The following is a 16,844-nucleotide window of genomic DNA, read 5'->3' on the forward strand; positions in this document are numbered from 1 at the left end:
GGTCACAAATATTCTTCTTATGTTAAATGGACTCGACTGAAGTCTTTTTACATGACAGGATTTGAAATAATTTCTTTTAGATAAATGCTCCGTTATATGTAGGTCTAGACCAATAACTTGTGTGCAAAATTCAGCTCATTCGCTCTCTCTTTTGTAAGTTGTGTTTTACACAATTATTATTCTAATTGTGAAGATTGGGCCAAAATTGAAAAGCGAGTTCAATAATTATAGTATTGAATCTACACAAATATGTATTCTATTTATCATAAACCAAAAAACATAGACTGTTTACAGTGAAAAGAAGTCGTTTTTCATTGACGCGCTTATAGTGTAACGCTAAAATTTAGCGCGTGTTTACACGGTATCTACATAACGAAAATGACGTCACGGCAAAATATATGCACGGTCGTGCAATACCATTTTTTTACGGAGTTGCAAAAGCGGCCCGGGTATGTGTTAAAACCCCTTCTTATGTATAACATGTACAGACAATCTTGAAGCTGTGTCGTAGAATATTAAATGGTACATTTTCCCGCCAAAAACCGAAAGAAAAAATTAACTTGGTCTATAAGTATAGTGTGAATGGCCTTTATTAATTATTTGTGTCGTCTGAATGTTTAATGACTCTGAGTTATCAAGTATTTTCCGAAATTAAAAATGTGACCTTAAATGCAGAATGGAGTTTATTTTTGGAATTGAAAAAAAAACCCTACCAAATGCAAATAAAAAGCAATTGACTGGCAGCGATTTGTTATCAACTTCTTCAGAAATAAAATTCGAAGTTAAGATATTTAAAAAGAAGCGGACGGCAATGTCTCACCAAAACAGCCTCGTTTTTTCAGACTCTGCCCTGAATGAAAACATAAAAGATTTTGGACAAAAGACGGATACAGACAATTATGGTGATGAGCAGGGAGACGGTAAACATGAAGGGTCAGCCATTGTTTCGATGGAGGACGAATTTGATGGCCAATTAAAGGTAACTACAAAATTAATGTATTTTGCTTTTGTTGGCTGAATTATAAAAAGAAATATCAAATTAACAAACAAACTGTTTCGTAAAAGTAACAAATAATAGTTCGACAAACATTATCTGTTCAAAAAGTCACTATAATTCAGAGTTGACAAAGTGAACTGTTTTAGTCATTTGGCAAATTTCCAGCAGCTTTTTTTGTAGCTTGAATAACAAGCGTCTACTTACCCTGTATTTTTTTTACAATTGTGACAGTTTTATTTTGTTTGTAGATTTATATTATTAGAAAAATATTATAAATATATATTCTAGCTGTATGCATTGTTTTTTTGTTTTGTTATTATAATCTTTATTAAATAGATTATAATAACAAAAAGTAAAAACAATACAGTGATTTGATGAATTGCACTTTGAATGATGAATACGACATTTACAATGAATATGATGAATAATGCTGATAATTATTAAGATAATAATAATAATAAAAATAATAATAATAATAATTATAATAATAATAATGATGATTATAACAATAACACTCATAGCAAAAATGGCGATATTTAAATACTTTATATCTAAAGTGAGAATCGACTTATTGAAAATAGGTAAACCGAAACAACTTACTATACGAGTACGTTTACACTTTATGCCCAACATATAAATTTATTTTGCAATAGTATTTTAAAATGCTCATACACGATTACAAACTGCTAATGATGTTACTATCAATTTCTTTCAGGATGAGCCCCACAAATATATACCACAAAACGCTTACGTCATGAAACGTAATTTCATTCACAAGCTAATGGACGTTGCTCTCTTAATGGCGAATGTCTCTCAGCTGAAAGCCCTCGTTGCCTCTGGAAACAACCAGTATTACTACCTTCTGATCACCTTTATTTGTATGTCGATAGGGCTTCAGTTGGTATTTACAATTTGTATGCTTGTAATAAGTGCCATTGAGAAAACGCTGGAGGAATACAATCAACAAGAGTCCTTGCAAGAATCAACAAGTCCTAAAATGGAAAAGAAGAAATGGCTTGCCGATATGCTTGACCGTGCTTCAAGTGTTCTTGTTCTCTTTATCATTGTATCCAACGTGTTTATTGCAGGCTTTGGTGTGGAAAGCCAAGGTCCAAACCAATGACGGTCTTGAAGAAACACGTTTCTAGAATTTAAAAAAAAAATCCATGTGAATTCGCGAAAAGTTAAACAAATTGTTTTCATTGAAAACGCGTATCTTATTTGTTAAGTACATTTTCGAGTAAAAGAACAAGAGATAAAGACAGACTGAGTTGATTATAACTTATTTGTTATCATGATTCTTACGTTTGGGACCATATTTCTGTATGACTGTGTCACTGTGAACATGCTACAATTTATAATCTAGTTGAAATACATATAAAAGCAAACGTGATAAGCAAATATCTGTGATAAATTACATATATTTATATAAAAAGCTTATATGATTATATTGAATAATTGTATGGTACGAGGATTTCCTCACTCCTTGATTATACAGAGATCAAACTATTTATTTGCATGTATATGACTGCTGTGGTTTGTTTGATATATTTGATGTTTTATGTGTAGTATACACTTATAAATGATTATATAGATTAACATAATATATGATTGTTTTTAATTAATATAATTTTATTTTATTGGTTATTTTTGACAATAAAGTTATAAAAATGTGTTTTTGTTAGTTTTTCAATAGCTCATTTCATTAAAATTATATATACCTTTGAAAATAAAAATTTAAAGCGACCAAAGCGTCATTCTGAATATTATAGTATTAAATCATGTTTGAAACAGAAAACGCATAGTGAACAAATGAAATAATTTAACTTCCATTAAGCCCCCAATGTTTTTTAGTTTTATTACTCAAAAGTTTTTTTTTCTATTTCAGTTAGTCTGTTGCTTTGCGACTTGTTGGCCATAAAGCTGAAAAATCTTTTATTTTTGAATACATTTTAAAAAGTTGTTGAAATCTAAATATTGCTTTTTTCTATCCCCGTTTAATCGGACTTAGACAAAAATGACATCTGGACTCCTTGGGCGACTTCTGCGTTTTCCGGCAAAAAAAACAAACCCAACATTAATTGTAAAACTTATTAGACTCAAGCCTGACTTTTTCTTTAATTGAAAAAAAGTATACAGCTTACATAAATTGCCTAAAATATTTTAAGTATTCAAAACAAGTGAACTCACTTAATCTTAAATCTTGGCAAAGGGCGTTGCATTGAAAAATCAGTTGATTTCCGATGAAATAAATTTCCGAAGAGCAATGCCCTTCTTTAAAGCAGATACTTTTGTATTTGCAAAAAAGGTGCCGGACTGATATGATAAACATATGAGACTTACTTTCCTTAAGATAGCGTTAAAGAGTTGGCGAAATGTTTTCTTACTGTTCCAAATCATTCCCGAGGCGTGAACTTCGCGGGATAGGCACACGGAAGGTCAAGGTAAAGTCAAAGGATTGGTTCACCTGTGATGGGGATAGTGTTAACAAGAGCCGTTTTCATAGATGATGCCTTGGAAATATTGTCGTCTCTATTTACCAAAACCGAACGAAGAACCCATTGAGGAAGATTCTGCTTGATAATTCGCCGCTAATGTGGGCTCTACGACCGGGACATCAAGTGTGCATATATTTGTCCATAAAGTTGATTCCGGCGGCATATATTTGGCCAATAAAGTTGATTTCGGCGGCCAGCAAAAATAAATCTAAACGCATCAAAAAGGTTTTTTTGTCACAACTATATAATTAACAACGGGAAGATTGAAAATGGTAACATAAGAAGTCTGTCACGCAACCCAATCTATATAAAGTTTAGTATTTCAAAAAAATGTGTTTGGTTGAAACAGCTACAGTTTCAACCTTATAAAAGACATTGATACATCGTCACTTTCGTTTCAGACGCTAATTACTGACCACCAGGTATAGAACTCTCTAATGCTCAAGGAGGAAAGGCACATATAGCTAACGTGATTTGAAACAAAATTGTAAGCGAAATTCACAAAGAGACGGAGATCATCTTAGGTGGACATTAATGTGGCATTTTGTTTATAAAGTTTGTGAAGTTTACTTTAATACGGTTTTTAATTGAGAGTGGATATGTTAAAGAAAAAATCATTTGTGGTATTTGATTGCAAAAAAAGGAATTAATAACTTAGCGTGGAAAAATAGAGTATGCAGTATAGCTTAAACTCCTCTTTATTTTAACCGCAGTATCATTAGTATGGATACCGTTACTTTTCACAGTTATGCCTTCTATATCATTGGCACTTTAATGACTGCAATAATGCTGATAGGTTTCTTTTCAAATTTTGCGATTTTGTTTACTTATGTTAAGAATAGAACAGTTCGGACTGCTGACAATACCTTGATAATCGGATTGTCACTAAGTGATAATTTCCAATGCAATATTTGGTGTTCCATTTGTGGTTGTATCAAGTTTCAGCCAGAAATGGGTTTTCGGCAATGGACTATGCCAGTTTTATGCTTTTATTACAACTGCTCTCGGTATTTCTCAAATAACAATGCTTACAGTGATAGCGTTGGAACGGTATTTTGTTATTGTACGACGTGACAGAAAACTTACGAAAACTCCATGCAGATGTACCATTTTGATTCTCGGATGTTTCGGACATGGTGCATTTTGGGCAACTGGGCCTTTGCTCGGGTGGTCTGGATATAAAGAAGAGGATGTTGGAATAGCCTGTTGCGTGAAATGGGAGACAAAAGACGCTGTTGCTCTCTCTTACACTATTGCCTTGGGTATACTCGGATGGCTTATCCCTTTGTTCATTATTGCTTTTGGATACATCAACATTGCCTGTAAAGTATGTATAGTGTTGATCATAAATATCTAGATATTTTGTCTTTCATTTTATAATTATACTATCAATATTTTAAGGGCACTTCACAAAGAGTTTTAGATATGAGGGGTCTAGAAATATTTAGGGGGTTATTGTTTCCATGTGATGTAGATCTAGACCAATAAATAGTATACAACTTGCAGATGATTCGCTCACTCCGTTTTTCCAGAATCAATATCTAAATTGCGAAAAAAGGAAAAAAATTCAAAAGCGTTGCAACGCTTTTCACTCAAACCGTGCAAGAATAACACAAAGTAAGATTTTCAATTTTGTCTTTTGTTATATATTTCTGTTTTATATAAGTGCCCAATTTTTTATGTAAGACCCTTTTTACGTCAGTGGCGTTCCTTTATAATTATTACATTTGCATGTTGATATTATCTTAAACCAACACTTTTTAGGTCATGTCGCGATTTCTTGGTTGATAAAAACCTTCTGTTTCCCCTCTGTGCTTTTTATCAAAGCTTTCATTTGCTTAAACCTTTTTTTTAAATTTTTAACACATTCTTTTTTATACAGATTTACAAGGAACGGAGCAAAAGCGCATACTTACGTCCGAGAACAAAAAGATCTCAAAAACAGTCATGGAGAAAAGGGTTGCTATAACAACGCTTACAATGATTGGTAAGCGATATATTTTGTATGTATTTAAGAATCAGAGCCCCAAAAGTACGACCAAAACGGCATAATTTAAAATGATGAAGGTTCGTTTTTGATTGAGTCTGTAAAGAGAAGAAAGTGGTTAAGGCAAGTTACATAAACTAAACGAATTTTTAAAATAAAAACCACATTTGATAATTTGCAATAAATATTTCACAACATGTTGTCACTTTTGTATGATTTAATTAACACAAATAAACACGCAATTGCAATGTCTCCATTTTAATGCTTAAATGCAAAATTCTGTTTAAGCCGGTGCTAGGGTCGTAAACGGAAGATAGCAAATACCGTTATCAATCAAATCTTCAATTTTGCCTTTTAAGACGTTCTTTATGGGTTTTGTTCCCTATTTTAAAATTAATAAAAAGAATTTGAAATCAAGAATTTCGTTTCAAGCAATTGCAACATGTACCCACACTCCAAGAAAAAATAAAATGATAATAATAAGATGAAGAAAACATGGTTGAACTCTTTCTATGAGAGAAAATTCGCATGACAACATATGAGCCGTTGTCACGACAAAAACCAACATTTAATGGGTTTGCCGACCAGCATGGATTCCAGACCACCTGCGCATACCGCGCCAGTCTGATCAGGATCCATGCTGTTCGCTTACAAACCCTAATAAACAAGTAGAGAAACCTGGATAGACAAGCGAACCAGCATGGATCCTGATCAGACTGCGCGGATGCCGCAGGCTGGTCTGGATCCCATGCTGTCGCAAAAACCCATTAATGTTGGTTTTGGTCGTGACACGGCTCATTATCTTCATAAAAATTGAAGAACTTTCTAAAAGTTTCTCACTAAACTGCCTTGCACTTTTTTTTGTGATTTTGATTTAAAGATACCCCAATAATTTGGTTGTCTACATTGATTGAGACTATCATACCATTTGATGAAGGGCTATACAAATAACGTTTCTTTAAATTTTCAGATCAATCACTCACTTCTTTTTTTTACTCAAAAGAGCAAAATGACCGAACACAAAGCGCATTTAAAAGCCTTTACGTGGCAACGGCTTTGAAATTGCAGAATATTACGATTTTCTTTTTTAAATTACGATAATTATTTGTTTATTATCCGAGTTTTAAACGTTCAACGATATATACATGTATGTAAGCTTTTAAAGTGCTTTGTTTCTTAGCTCTTTGGGTCTACGTTGCAGCTCCTTTCATAAATTAAAAGATACAGAATGTTTCTTACCAGAATATTCTAAATGAGAGAAATAATAGTATGTATATAGGATATATGTTGTTGTCTGCCATTGAAATTACTTGAACTATCAAAACATTCTGATGCAAGGTCATCTTTGTTTGCTTCACATTTTTTGCTATCATATTCAAGGATCATATACAGTTTAAATAAATTCTATAAATTATACATTTTTCATTCTGTGTAAATGTTATTTTTCTAAATATAGCATGCATTTTTAATTGCAAATTTTTAATTATTTATTTCAGGTGCTTTCATTGTTTCATGGACCCCGTACTCTATTGTGTCTTTCTTGTCTGCAGTTGTAGATCACACACAAATACCTCCCTGGGTTTTTGTTGCGCCTGCAGTCTTTGCAAAGTGTTCAATTATATGGAATCCGTTGATTTATGTAGGCCGGCATAAGCAATTTCGGAATGATATCAAGAAAAGTTTCCGATGTCTCAAATCGTTATGTAATAGGCATCCCAGCAGCGACATAAATGGATTTATGCTTCATAGTAGACCAACCGGTCTTTATAGGAAGGTGGTCGAGAACAATAGTTATAACACTTCTAAAGTTGTTTCATCAAATGCTGCTGCGAGGTGTAATGAATATGTTTGATAAGCAAATGAATATGTTTAAATGCACATTATGCCTCAGAAGTCCATATTTTTTTAAAATTTTTTAGAAATGTCAAACATTCCTTTAATACTGTTTTAATTGTGAATTAAGAACATGTCAGATGTTGAAGGAAGTAGCTCTGATTATACAGTAATGTGTCTTAAAGGTAGCGAACTGTAAACAATGTAATATTTTAAATTCTAAATACTAATTTATTGAAATTATACCGATTGTCAAAGAGCAAAAGATAGTTAATCTATATGGCAAATAATGTTGTTTTTCTGAAACCGTAACAAGATGCCTACAATAAAAATATTTTGAGAAATAAAATGTGATAGCATTTCTGAGGCATTAATGGCTTTTAATTAGCAATGAATACGTTAATGTTGCCATGAATATGTTAGGGTTGCAATGAATTTGTATTAGCAGCAATGAATATGTTTGAGTTACCATGAATATGTTTGATTAGCAATGAATATCTCTGAGTTACAAGGAATTTGATTTAGAAGCAATGGATATAATTGAGTGGCATGAGTTAACATGTACATAGCACACATCAGCAACTACTTATGTACATAGCACACATCAGCAACTACTTATGTACCTATCTTACTACTTATCTACCTAGTCTACAATTTTCATGTAGATTTGTTGTAATGCTTACGAGGAATCATCTTTTTTATAGTTTTTTTTTTTAACAAAGTGACGGATCTTCTTTCTGAAAACATTGTATTACTATAATATGATACTGTTACTGCGTTAATGAGTTCAGCTTGTGTGTTACGATGATGCTAACCTTCTATATCAATATTTCACCTTCCCTATGTTCTTGTGCACTTTCTTGCGTCATTATCACATTAGTGACTGTTGTTATGTTCTTTTTTATTATCATGTACATTTTTTGTACTTCTGTAACTATGTCAGTTTGTTATTCATGAGTGTTGCACGTTTTTCTTGGTTGTCATGACAATGCAAAATTGTTTTGTCTTCAACCAGTTTAATTCGGTTATATGCAAAGTTCAGTGTTACACAGTATTATTTAACAGCACAATTAGTTTCCTTGAAATGAACTATCACTGCATGCAAACGAATAATTAGTATTTGGCGTTCTATTGGTGAACGTATAGAGCATTTGTAGTGTAAGAGAAAAGTTCGATATTAAATTATTTATTTTCTTTCTTCAATTTTCTTTAAAAAAATAACTGCAATATTTTAAATTCGCTTTGTAATTCATCGGTATGCTGGCAAGCACCATGGGTGATATAAAAGTAATGTTGAGGCGAAATTCTCCTGTCAATTCAATCAGTACCCTATATAATAGATGACAAAGCTTAAGTTACTTTTAAAATTTGTTAAAAATATTTTTATTTTGTATGAACAAACAAAAAATCTGGAAACAAAGTAATCAGAACAAAATTACATGAAAATTGCCGACTCAGTTTGATTGAGTCTGTACATGAGGGATAATTAATAATTGCAACATCCCTCACACTCCCAAGCACCGGCTTGATTGGTATTCAATTCCCAACTTTTAATAGTGCTGGAATAAATGATCCCAAAGGAACAGAAAAATAAAACAATATATAAGTGAAGTGCGGGGCAACTTTTGCAGCAGCCACACGTCTCTTGGAACTGCTGTTGTGAAGTATAAAAATCTGGAAACAAAGTGATCCCTCGGAAGCATTTATCACAAAAAAAATATTTGAAAATTTCAGACTCGATTTCTGCACTCAATTTCTTGCTCTGATCTAAGACGACTTATTCAAAGGTTATTTTTTATGTATTATTGTAACAAAATGCTTTGTCTTCATTGTAAATAAATAATACACATGGTGCATGCTTACAAAAGCAACTTTTTTTAAGTATTATAATTATATATATTCATTATCTTAATTCTATATAATATATATAGTTAAAGACTAACTTACATGTAGTTTTATCTTTTTCAAGACAACTCACACAGCATTTCTAATATACGTTTTATACATATAATTTTACGAGGGTGTTTGTAATTATTTTTGTTACAGTAATTTCATAACGTGTTAACAGGATTGCGTACACCGAAATGCTCAAGGTTTTTGTCGTTTTAATTGAATCATGATAATGTGTCTCATTAATTGTATGTTTATCATATTGTTCTGTACTCAAAATCATAACAGAAATAAAATCCGTATTGTCAAGGAGTGTAAAGGTTGTGACGTTGTTGATAAGAATCTGTAAACTAAAAAGGTGCTTCTATAAGTTCATGGTCAAACTGATTAAAAGTAACATTATGCTGATTGAAATCAGGTAGTGGTATATTTCAAATAGATTCATTGTTTTAATGGTGATTGGCCAAAATATTTAAAAACAAATGTGTAAGGTAACTTAAATAACTTTCAATTTTAAAATGACAGATTCTCTTTTATAATGGTGATTGACAAATAATGGATAAAAAGAAAATGATTAGTAAGATAAAGTATGAAATCCACCTAAAATATAAAATGACCCACTCTTTTTTTAAATGAATGTTGCTGAAACGTTTTGGATGGATTAATAGAAATGCCCGTGCATGTGGGTCACGTAGATTATTGAGATTATTATAGTAAAATATTAAAGTGGACATAATCATGGCAAAATGTAAAGTAATTTTGACTATTAACTGTGCACTTATCGTGTACACTTAGATGGACAAAATGTCACTTTAAAGCTAGTGAAAACCCAATAAATACTAGTATACAAATGAAGTAGTTCTCTTAATTTTCAGACATCACATTGATATACTTAAAGGCACATCTTGTCTCTCATTTTTTTTAAAGAAATATCAAACATGTGTTTTATAATGTAAATACATGTAAATAAGAAGTGGCTTGCAAGACAGAAAGATCGAACGTGCAGTAATGGGTCGTAAAGGTAGCACTGTAAGGCCACATGTGTCACAAATCACATTCGTCACAATTGTGAAGAATGAGATCACATTCGTCACAAATTTTGTGATGCATGTGATCCAATGTTTTAGACAATCACATTCGTCACGAGTTTAAAATCACAAATGTCACAAATTTGAGATAAATATTGTTTTCTTCAATGCTTTTCACTGAGTCACAAACGTCACAAATTTTTAGGACTGAAATCAATTATTGGAACTAAAACTACAGACATTTTTTATCCCCTCCCCGCTGATGAAATCGGGGAGTGATGGGACTGTTTTAGCGTGTTCGTCCGCCTGTCAGTCCAGATTTAGTTTCCGCACTATCCGGCCATTGATTAGTTATTATACACTGTATATGGAATCATTTCGTTTCCACGCTATTTTTCAGCAACTTCTGGATGGATATCGATGCTGCAACTTTGTAGGAACCTTCATTCACAAACCAGTTGCACATATAACCAGCATATCTCCATTTCTTTTTAAAAACAGACTTTATTGCCCTTGTTGTTGTTGTTATTTATAAAACACTGTATATAGAACTATTGCTTTTCTGCGCTCTAGGAATTTCAACGAAATTTAGTTTAATATAAAGAGGAGATGCGCATCTCGAAAAATCTCGACGGGACACTAAAGGATTTTGGTCCGACTTGAGGGTACGGTCGCTTATATGGGCTTTCCGGCGGCGACTTTAGATAAACACATAAACAAACAAACAAGATGTGCATATCATCATCATCATCATCATCAGTATTTTCCGTTTGGCCGTTTAATACAGAGTTATGATCCATAATTTATTATCATTTATTGTTCATAGAAAAGCATTAATTCAACCCTATTCTTCAACAAAATCTGCTGAATAATTTAAACAAAACTATGTGGGTACATTTAATACCAAGCGGAGATGTGTATATTGACGGCACTTACCCGAAGTTAAGACCCCTGGTTGCTTAATATTCAGTCAGATAACTTAAGTATTTCATGTCTTCAAATGTTAAATATATCTAATTTTAATTGTGTGGGAACCTTCAATACAAAAGGGCATGTGCATTATCGCCGTGACCTTGAGTGATATGGGCCCTGATAATTTATGCTTTAAACCGACTATTTCCCCGGAGTCTTTATTCGAAATGTATCCTGCAATTGTTTAATTTTCAATCAGTATATGATGCTGTCGGCGGTAAACATTAATTCAGCGAATTTGCTTGCTAGATATTTGAATGACCTCGTGTAATTATAGCTTCGCAAGACCAATCATATTCTACAAGAAATGTTAAGTTTTCTTTAAGTTTATTTATTCAACTTCCTTCATGATTCTCATTTAACCCTTTCCTTTATAGATATTACTGGTAAAATAACTATATGAACCGCGCCATATTGAACCCTAGATGAGCCGTCAGTACTAAAGAACTCTGATATAATATAGGAATAACGCATGTTTCTTTTTTCGTGTTAAAATATCTGTAGAAACCCAAGGGATTAGTTGGTACCCGACCCAACGTATCCCGAGGGTTTCAGCAGTTGTTATGACACGGAACAATCATTCGTTAACGCTATTCTAGCATAAAGCATGCATAAATCTAACACAATCCATACACAATCAAGCAACATCACTGATTTTCCTCGGATTGCACGGGAACGTCAGCGTTGTATGTGACCGTGACGTCATTTCCGTTTTAGTTAAGCAGCGTCCGGGCCACAATGTATTGACGCTGTGCCACGGAAAACGTATATCAAAAAGGTGTTTTAACAGCGCATGAGCGCTAGAATCTCCTTGTTAAAAGACCTTTTTGGTCCTGTTAAAACACCCCGAAATCATGGTTATAACGGCAGTTTTATGCTAGAATATAAAGTAATGAATAACAACATGGATTCCAAGAAGACTAAAAGCAAACTCACATTGCACAATACTAGCCGCAATTATAATACTGCTAATAAAGTTCACGAATTTTCATTGGTTTAGAGGCGGGATATATTTATAGGTTATTACAGAGGTCTGATGTGCCTTTATTCGATTTTGGCCCACTAAAAGAGCCCGAGGGCTAATACCGATCTTGTAGACCCATATCGCATTAAGGCACACCAGACCTGTTCTATAACCTTTTTATTGCATGTGCTCATTTATGTTTTGGTTTTTCATTATAGAATTAAAAAAATCGTTTGAAAACATTGTTCAGCGACAATGTATAATTTATTTTAAAAAGCGAGGGACTTTTGACGTCGTCTAATGACGTTGACGTCATTTCCTCACAAACATTTGTTTTTAATATATTTTGGCGTTATTTAACTGTTTGGAGATTGTTTTTCAAGTGTTTCTTCAATTTTGCTTTTTTATCAAGATATATTTCAGTTAAAACGTATTTTTTCTTATAAAATTGTCAATCTTTCCGCGTTTTTTTTAGCAACCCGAAGTGGGAAATCGATATCGGCCCAACCGGAAGTCGGACCGATATCGATATTTGGCGCATCACGTCACCTGACCACAGTCATATTACATGGACAAAACTCATATACGTTTAAATTCACATTTTTTTTCTATTTATAGTGTTTGCCGTTGCGTATTTATAGTTATTACACAGGTCTAGTGTGTCTGAATGCAATATTGGCCAAGAAGAGGTATTGGCCCGAGGGCTTTAGCGGTCTCGTAGGCCAATATAGAGGATATTACATGAGTGTCTTTTCATATTGAATTTATTAAACGAGTTGGATAAAATAATAAATTGCGAGGCTCTGCCGAGCATTTTATTATTTTATTCATATCACAGGTTAAATTTTGGAGCCGATAAACCGAAAAATTGTTGTTATTTTGCCTTATAAACGCGGTAAAATCAAGCGACGTCCGCTAACGTTAAATGACGTCGACGTCAAAACGATATTATATAGAGGATATTGAATGAGTGTAAGTTCAATACTGAATTTATTGCACGAGTTGTGTAACGAATGAGTGTAAGTTCAATACTGAATTTATTGCACGAGTTGAATAAAATTATATTATGCGAGCCTCTGTGTAACAAAAATGCTAAGGAAGTGTGCTGATATTGCCCAAAGAGTGCCGATATAAGCATGCATTGAGCAAGTGTGCCAGATATCGGCACACTTGCTAGTGTGCCAAAAATCCATATCATGACGTCACGTCCGGTTGACGTAAACAAGTTTTGACGTTGGAGCGCTCAAGATATAACTTATAGTTAACTTATCAGCATAACACGCAACAGGATAGATAAAGATTAAATTTCTGCACATTTTTATATGATTTTATAGAAATTTAATGAGCAGATATTTAAAATACAAATGTTTGTGGCGAACGGAAAATGTGAAGAAAATAGACACGATTTGTTAGAAAACAGTATGGAGATAAAACATTAAACTTTGTTTAGAAGAATAACATAATTGAGTGTCTACATATGCAATAAAAAGGTTATGATACAGGGCAAGTGTGCCTGAAGGAAGATATCGGCACACTTGGTCCGCATTGGCCCTCGGGCTAAAGCCCTCGGGCCAATACCTAACCAAGTGTGCCGATATCTTCCTTCAGGCACACTTGCCCTGTATAATAACCTCTAAGTAATATGGAAAATATGTAATGGCTTTATTACACTCCCGCGACGTCAAACATGTGATAAATCGCATTTAGGCACACCAGACCTGTTCTATAACCTTTTTATTGCTAATTTATGTTTTGCTTTTCATTTTCAATATAGGGATAACGCATGTTTTTTCGTGTTATAACATCCAAATACGAGACACATAATACCGAGTTTCATGTGAATATCTTTAGATACTAGTTACAGAAAAAACTCAACACAGAGGTTAATAATTGGAAAAATTGGGTAATGTTATGGGTATTGGTATGTTAGCTAACATTTTCATCCCGAACACATGTGTTAATATCTTTTGTGGTTGTACTAGTTACAAGAAAAACTAAACGCAGAACAAGGGAAATAATTCAGTCAAAATGGAAGATTATGAATCTTGGTGTGTGACTTCAAGTCAATATCTTCTGTTGTTGTAGAGATAAAAGTTACACGCAAAAACTAAACACTGACTTTCTAAGTCGAAAAAGAGACACTATTCAGTCAAAATACATGACAGAGTTATGGAACTTGGGATGTGACCTTTCACGTTCACCTCATACACATATGTGAAGTTTTAAGTGAACAGCTTCAGTTGTGGAGAAACAAGTGAAACGAAAAATAAATCTGAACATTCCGTTTAGCTTATATTAACGACAATGAGTAGGTAAGCTCTCCTTTTCTTGGAAAAGTCGAACTAAAATACTTTTGTTTGAAACGGAACATCGTAAAAATAGAATGAATACTAAAACAGCTTCACTCGCTCCTTATATAGGTTTTTTCTGTCTTGGCTTACTAGTAGTTCTAGCTTCCCGCGTGATCAACCAACACATTAAAACCAAGGTGCAGTATATGAAAAGACTGAATATCATTAATAGATTTTGTTCAATAGAAAGCGGCCAACTTTTTATCCTTCTTTATGGACTTCACGACACAACTCCCCGTCATTATTCCATACATTAAAGTGTCTCAAAATTGCGTACTGCATCTATTTCCGAAATTTATTTTAACATGTTTGACATCAAAATTAATAAAGTTCGATTTTCCACCTTTGCATACATGAGCTTCAATTTATCTTCGGTTATAGTCATGTTTTTTACTAATTTGTGAAAAGTGCGTAATATTTTAAATCGGCCATTTTTGTGAGGATCTAATTCTAACATTTATTAAGAAAATAACACAAAATAAAACTGGCATTTTATTTTACTTCAGCAATATTTCAAAAGTAAATCATTATTGAGTCATGTCCAGCGAAAGTCAACAAAGTTTGGTTTTTGCGTGGCACGACACAATTATATGTTCTAGATAACTATAGAAAAACAAAAAAATATGTCCGTGTATCTCAATAAAGTTTCTTTCAATAAGCCATCATTCTTAATCAAGACAAGTGTTTATTTGGCGAGGTCTTTGTAAGTTGTTGCTTTAACGGTAAAATATGTCGACGATTTCATACCAACCTATTCCAGATATTTTTAATCGCAACCACGCATTGAACCATCTTTTGTTATTTATTATTCGTCGGATTTCCATTAAAAGTCCGCTTCCTCGACCAGCTTTTCGAGAGAGCAGACGAACACTTACTACATTAGGTACGCTCTCCAATACCGAAGGTCCTATGTGTAGTTGTGGTTTTTCTAAGCCAATGTCTTGAAATAGTCTACGAAAACGGCTGCCGGCATGCTCAAGAACATATCTAAACGAGGGATCGCCAAATAAACACATGCTGATTATTTTTGCCTGTATGTGTAAAGGTAAATGAAAAAATGGAAAATTTTGTCGTCTCTTACGCATTTCTTGCCTTTGACTGAAAATCTGGTTTTTCAAAACCTTAACATTTTCAGACAAATCATTGGAATTTGCGTCTGAAGTTTTCTTAGTCTTTCTATATTTTGACTTAACATTTGTAGCTTTTCTTCCCTTCTTCCGTGTATCACATATTGAAAAATAAACTTGTGACATTTGTGATTCGCCTGTTTAAAAATTCTCAATTTTGCTTGTGACGTTTGTGATTGGCATTTTTACCCGATTTTGGTCAATCACATTCGTCACAAAAGTCATTTGTGACGAATGTGATCACATTCGTCACAAATTCATAAAAACTTGTGACGAATGTGATTTGTGACACATGTGGCCTAACATAGCACAGTGTAAATATTGTGGTATTTTGACTTCCTTACACAATACTTATTCACAATATTTATACCGTTGGTGACAGTGTAAATGTAGCAAAGTTGGTTAATGTAACTATATTGAAAGGGACTGAGTATAGATTTGGAAACTGTAATGAGGATACCAAAATATAAATTTTTTTTAAGAAATGAAATTGATAGCATTTCTTAGGCATACTGGGCTTTTTAAGAAATTGGTTTGATGGATTTTTATATAAGAAATATGTACTTGCAGGAAGTTATTGTAATTAGAAAAATAAATTGTACAAAAATGTAATTTAGGCGTAAGTTCAATATTGTTATAAACTTGCAAGCTTCTTTAAAGCAGCATTCCCCCAGATGAGCAAAAATATCACAACAGTCAAACTTGAGAACAACTTACGAAGGTTTAAGGAAAAGTGGAAAGATTCAAGTTATAATTTACATGTTGCAAGAGATTAATTGTTAATTTTTCATTGTGTTTAACTGTATTTCTACTGCGTTACTAACGCAGTAAGGACAATTTTTGCACATTTTGACCTCTTTTGCAATAATCGTGGGTTGTAAATTGCTTCCTTTTTGTTACTATACAACATTATACTTTTAAAAACATTATACTTTTAAGAACATTTTCAAAATTTTAATGAAAATATGCATAAATCTGGAAGCATGTTGCTTTAATATGAAGATTTTTGTCTTCTCAATATATATTGTTTTGAAAACTATAGAGGTCCTTGATGTGGTGGATCAACAGTTTATTTTGAAAGCAGTTAATTTCTTATTAAAAAAAAATAAAAAATTGGACATACTAGTAGGCCGAAACATTTTTTTTTATATTAAGATTTTTTACTAACCGAAAATTTTATACAAGTTTTAGTAAATA

At 32.9% G+C, this 16,844-nt stretch overlaps 2 protein-coding genes across 2 annotated transcripts; both read left to right on the forward strand.

The window, feature by feature from the left end:
- Positions 1–615: 615 nt before the first annotated feature.
- Positions 616–2,670, forward strand: LOC132722686 (uncharacterized). The gene is made up of 2 exons (XM_060707209.1): positions 616–979; positions 1,713–2,670. The coding sequence occupies exons 1-2, from the start codon at positions 677–679 to the stop codon at positions 2,118–2,120; spliced, it is 711 nt and encodes a 236-aa protein (XP_060563192.1). The 5' UTR covers positions 616–676; the 3' UTR covers positions 2,121–2,670.
- LOC132722688 (visual pigment-like receptor peropsin) lies at positions 2,668–7,334 on the forward strand. The gene is made up of 4 exons (XM_060707211.1): positions 2,668–2,677; positions 4,386–4,817; positions 5,378–5,482; positions 6,979–7,334. The coding sequence occupies exons 1-4, from the start codon at positions 2,668–2,670 to the stop codon at positions 7,332–7,334; spliced, it is 903 nt and encodes a 300-aa protein (XP_060563194.1).
- The last annotated feature ends 9,510 nt before the right edge of the window (positions 7,335–16,844 follow it).

The sequence above is a fragment of the Ruditapes philippinarum genome, unplaced genomic scaffold (assembly GCF_026571515.1).
Source record: "Ruditapes philippinarum isolate M1 unplaced genomic scaffold, ASM2657151v2 ctg5437_1_1_1_1, whole genome shotgun sequence".
Taxonomy (NCBI): domain Eukaryota; kingdom Metazoa; phylum Mollusca; class Bivalvia; order Venerida; family Veneridae; genus Ruditapes; species Ruditapes philippinarum.